The 5,772-nt window shown below is 37.6% G+C and overlaps 1 protein-coding gene across 1 annotated transcript; it reads right to left on the reverse strand.

Moving 5' to 3' along the window:
• Positions 1 to 671: 671 nt before the first annotated feature.
• Positions 672 to 1,757, reverse strand: LOC112184720. Its single transcript, XM_024322955.1, has one exon. It carries the CDS (start codon positions 1,755 to 1,757, stop codon positions 672 to 674), a length of 1,086 nt encoding a protein of 361 aa, XP_024178723.1.
• Positions 1,758 to 5,772: the final 4,015 nt, after the last annotated feature.

Consider the following 5,772-nt stretch of genomic DNA (forward strand, 5'->3'; position numbering starts at 1 on the left):
GATCGGATTATATAGCCTGTACGCCTTGGACTCCTCACTCACCCCGAGGAATACACACTTCATCCCTTTGTCATCAAGTTTCTTCCTTCTTTCATCTAGAACATGTGCATATGCTAGATATCCAAAGATTCTAAAATGATCAACTGCTAGTTTCTTCACACTCCAGGCTTCTTGTGGTGTCATATTTTTTACTGCAAGAGTAGGACTTCAATTCAAAACATGGATACTCCTATTGACTGCTTTTGGCCAAAAACTCTTTGGAATACTCCTATTTGCCAACATACTTTGCATCATATTCAAAATTGTATAATTTTTTTTTCTCTCAGACACTCCATTTTGCTATGGTGAATAAGCTGCTGAAAGTTGTCTGCGAATTTCATGCATAGAATAAAAATTTGCAAACTCATGAGAATTAAATTCTCCACCACGATCTGTACGAAGAATTCTAACTGCCTTTCTAGAGGCTTTCTCAACCAAATCCTTAAAGATTTTAAACATAATGAATGCTTCGGATTTTTCTCGTAAAGTACATTTTGTTGCTATTTGAAGCTGGAGTAATTGGACCACAGATGTCTGAGTGCACCAGTTGCAACACTTCCTTTGTCCTTCATGCATTCTCCTTTGGGAAGGAATCACGATGTTGCTTGCCAACAACACATTCTTCACATACATTAGATTTGAAAACAGTTGAAGGAAGTCTTGTGACCGTCTTTTTTAGGCTGCAAAGTGTTCAACCCATTGAAGCTTAAATGACCATAACGGAAGTGCCACAACCATGTTGGATTTTGCACCTTTGCAGAGAAGCAAGTCTGAATATCATTCCCAATTTGTAGTGGAAACAGTCTGTTTGCTATCATGTTGACTTTGGCAATCAAACGTTTTAACGGATGTTGAATTTGATAGCAACCATTTTGAATGGTGATTATGTACTCCTTCTCTTGCAGCTGTCCCATACTAATAAGGTTACTTTTCAATTCTGGGACATAATAAACACCAGAGATGGTAACAATATGATCTCTAATTTTCGATTTCATATTGACTCTGCCTATAACATAAATTCTTGTGTTGTTCCCAAGCTTCACACTATCTTTAAAGGACTCATCTAAATTAGAAAATAGAGATTTGTTACCGCATATATGATTGCTGCATCTGGAATCTAAGTACCACATATCTGATTCCGGCGCTTCCTTGTCAAGATAGGCCATCAAGAGAGTTTCTTCTTCTGTCCCTGCGAAGTTAGACTCTTCCTCCTTTGCTGAGTTGAACTTTTCAGTGCATTTAAGCTGATAATGGCCTTTCCTGTGACAGCAATAACATACAATGCTAGATTTGTTAGGTCTAAACCCTTGATTGAAAGAGTTTCTCCCTCTACCTCTTCGTTGACCCCAGCCTCTGCCTCTTCCTGAACCTCTCCATGTTGGTGTTGCTTCATGAGTCGTGACCTTCAAGGCTCGCTCCTCTACAACATTGCTGGTCATTCTTTGCTCATGTACTAGCAAAGAGCTCTGTAGTTCATCAATTGACAACTCATCAATGTCATTTGACTCCTCCATAGAACACAGCACATAGTCAAAATTTATAGTTACTGACCGTAGATTTTTTTCAACTACTATAACATCCTTCATCTTGTCACCATGGATGCGCATCTTGTCTGCTATTGCAAGTGTTCTTGAAAAATACGCATCAACAGACTCTCCAGTCTTCATGTGAAGAGTCTCAAACTCTTTGCGAAGAGCTAGAAGTTGTGCACGTTTCATCTTTGCTGTGCCTTGATCTGTTTAGATGTATACTTTTGAACGATTGTCTCCAAGATGGCACGATCAATTGCCTAGAACAAATAGTTTTTCGCCTTCAGATCTTTTAGCTTTTGTTCCTCCACCTTTTTCTATTGAACATCTCTCAGCACGACTCCGCTTGCTTGCTCAGTAATCTCATTTTCAACAATACACCAATACTCTTTTGATCGCAGGAAATTCTCTATTAACATGCTCCAATGGTCATAGTGACCATCAAAGAGTGGAATGGCTGGTTGCACATAGTTGCTGTCAGATGCCATTAGTTCTTGCTGCTGCAAGTAAGAAGACTGCTGCTTATTTCTACCTAATCAAGCCCAGTGGGGGCTCTGATACCACAATGTTGAATGAAATGGACTTTGATCAAGATTGAAGTTAGAGAAAGAGAACGACTGGAATTGAAATTGAATACTATGTTTTATTCATTGACTAACCAGAATATATAGAGAAGTACATTAGCTAACAAACAACTAAAAACAGGGAATATCTAATCCACATCAGTAATAGACTCCTTTACTGATGGGATACCCCTAAAGACTCGATAAACTCACAACTACTTAGTGACTAAATCAACTAAGCTTATTGAATGCAAATAAACAACAGTCACTGCATCAATTCGCTTATCTAGGATTATGCTTGAAGGAGATTTCTTTAAAGTGCATGGTGATACTTTTGATGTCTCTAATCAAGGAAAGAAGCTTTCCATTGGGGGTCACACTTGTTGTTAATACTGTCAATGATTAACTTAGAGTTCCCTTCAACAGGGATTCTGGAACAATTGCATTGAAGAGCTTGGAGGAGACCATTTTTAACAACTCTACATTCTGCAACAGGGACAGAAGCTAGACCAATTATTTAGGTGCCAGCAACAGTGGGGGTGCCAAAGTGGTTTCTGATGACAAACCTAGTTGCTACGAGCTAGCATGTTGTCATTTACTAAGCCATCAAGCTCAGCTTGATGGCATCTTCTGGAGGAAGGAACCATCAAAAACACTATAAGAGAGGGAGAAGTCTTTGACAGTAGTACTTCCAGTGTTGTTTTTTCTCTAATTGTTTCCAATGGTAGCAGCAGAATGGACAATTGATTATATTTGGAAGAGGAGGGATATGCCTAAAGATAACATTACTATTTCTGGCCCAAATCTTCTAGCAAATAATGATATAGTTTTCAATAAGATTTTCATCTTTTGAGATATTAAAGCTTAATGCAACTGGAAATCATTAAAATCACAAGGGGTTGAACACAGGGATTCCTACCATCATCCAAACATTAGTGGAAAGAGGACATGAGCAAAAAAGATGGTTTAGATCTTCATAATTTTTGCATTTGTATAACGGGGCATATTGTTGCTTTGCATCCAAGTAGGAGAACTTCCCATTTGAGGCAGGACCCCACACAAACTCATCATTAACTTTATTATAAGAGATTGGAATACTCAAGATCGAATACACAGTATTTTGATCAAGAAACGTATTCAATCTTCAAACATTCCAAGTATCATCCAAAATGTAATTGACTTGCACAAAAGTTAGTGCTCACTTTAAAACCCTATTAATGTAGTAAGAATAAGTAGGGATCTTTCTTAGATTATTGATCATTTATTCATGCAAAAATAAAACGTTAGATAAAATAAATCAAAGTATATATTTACATATTATTTAAGATTTACACAAGAAAGGGGTTTTTTGGGTTTTATTTCTAAATTAACAACTAATTATATACAAGTGACACATCAAAACACAGAATCAAATATTAATATGAATGGTATGAAAATAGATAGAGTTAACTACTCCTAACATGTTGGTAAGGTTTCAAAGCAACAATCACGAATCAAAACATGTTATAGCAAGGAATTAATCAAGAACAGAGATCAACGTATACAGTCTTTTTTACTTCCCTTAATTAAATTAACTAAATGAACGCACCATAGTTAACCCTATTAAGCATGCAATTACTAGTGGTAGCTAATCACTAACGAGAACACAATCAACGCATTAAGCATATATGGAAGTTTGATCAATTCAAACCAAGAACACAAGCTGGAACGCCAGACAAGCATGCAACCCTCATTGTTGATATACCTAAGGAACTATAGGTTTTCTACTTTAATTATTAAGACCTAGAATGCTAGCATATCTTAATATAGATTCAATTACATGCTCATCAATCAAAGTATGTATCCTAAGATCAATTAACACATAAACAATGAGATTGAAGCACAAAATCAACAAACATGCATAACCTCATTGAAATCGCAATTAACACTTTGAAAACCTAAAATTTAAAACATGCTTCATAGTATTTGAAAACTACATATCTAAAATCAATACTTCAATCTCACACGAAATCACAAATAATATTATAAAAAAAAACGAAATCATTGTTTTACAAAGTATCAAAACTGAAAACATAAAGAGGTGTTCATGGTTACACTTTTGAATTCTTCAAGGACGCAAGAAGCTTCAAAGAAGGTGGAATGGATGAGGATCCCGGCAAGGATGCTTGAACAGAGATGGAGATGCTTCACAGTCTTGAAATTTGAATAATGGAATGATTGTCGAAACTTGAGAGAAGAAGGGGACGTGTTTGTGTTTTGATTCTGAATTTTGTGGTGTATTAAAACATCTCACAAACCTCCCTTTATATAGTGCACGACATGCTAGGGTATCAAGGTCGAAATCTACTTCAATGATGTCATTCAACCAATCAAAATATTCCTTGAGAAGTAGAGAATAATCTTCTTTGTAATCTTCATTGCCAAAATTACTATGCATCTTCCCTCAATTTGGTCTTTATTCAACTTGTATGTAATCAGGAAACCTAAATCAATATTTATTCTCCTTCATTTTCTTTTCCATAATTCACATGAAGTAGATATTCTTCAAAACTCTCCCAAATTGAAATTTGCTGAAATCTTCTTGAATATTCCATGTATTTTTCACAGCAAAAAGCAATAATTATGGAACAAGGACTCCTCTTGACGTCAATGATGCTTCTAGAAACTCACATGTAAGTCACATGCTTCAATCTTTGGGCCAGGCTTCTCAAATTGAACATTTTCAAAGCCCATCTTCAAATGTGACGCAAACTTTGGTCTTCTAGAACATCCATCACCACCACCATTCCCCGCCTGATCCTAATACAAGATTGCTAATTCAGATGAGCAAAACTATCGTTGCCTTACTGGCATAGATTGAGAGCGCAAAGAATAGGTCTGGTTGGCAGCTGATAACAGACGAAGCCCCCACAAGAAGCAAAGCCTTTCAAAATAGAGAAATACAATGGCACTCGAGACCCATACCATCACTTCGAGGTATTCCAGTCCTTGCTACATAGGACATGATACATTGACGCCATGGCTTGCCACGTATTTGAAGAAACATTAACAGACGAAGCCGTACACTAATTCCTCAACTTGTCCACCAACTCCATTGATAGTTTGGATGAACTCGGGGACAAATTCCTCAGGGGATTCATCTTGTCCGGCAGTGGCTATCGCACAACACTTGACCTATCTAGACTCAAGCAGAGGCCCAATGAGCGCTTGAGAGACTTTGTTCGAAGGTGGCAGAAACAGGCTACCCAGTGTTGTTCCCTTGATCCAGCCTTAGCATCATCAGCATTCAAGCAAGCCCTCTAACCAAGATATTTCCTGCTTCAAATCAACGCTAACCCCCTGCTACCTATAATGACCTACTCGATGCAGCCATGGCTTATGTCCAGGCCGAGTACAATACTTTTGGTCACGATACGGGCACCAACATCAATCCTATAAATGTACCCCAGCTCTCCAACCATATCGAGAACACCAATAACAGGAATAGGGATAACAACAGGGATAAGCCTACCAAGCACAATGAAAGGACACCGTGAGAGAGGCCCACCTATAGCAGTGATAAGAGAGACAAACAATATGGCAAAAGCCATGAGAAACCCAAGCACACATCATCAAGTAGTCGATATCGAGATGAACCATAT

This window comes from Rosa chinensis, chromosome 2 (assembly GCF_002994745.2).
Source record: "Rosa chinensis cultivar Old Blush chromosome 2, RchiOBHm-V2, whole genome shotgun sequence".
Taxonomy (NCBI): domain Eukaryota; kingdom Viridiplantae; phylum Streptophyta; class Magnoliopsida; order Rosales; family Rosaceae; genus Rosa; species Rosa chinensis.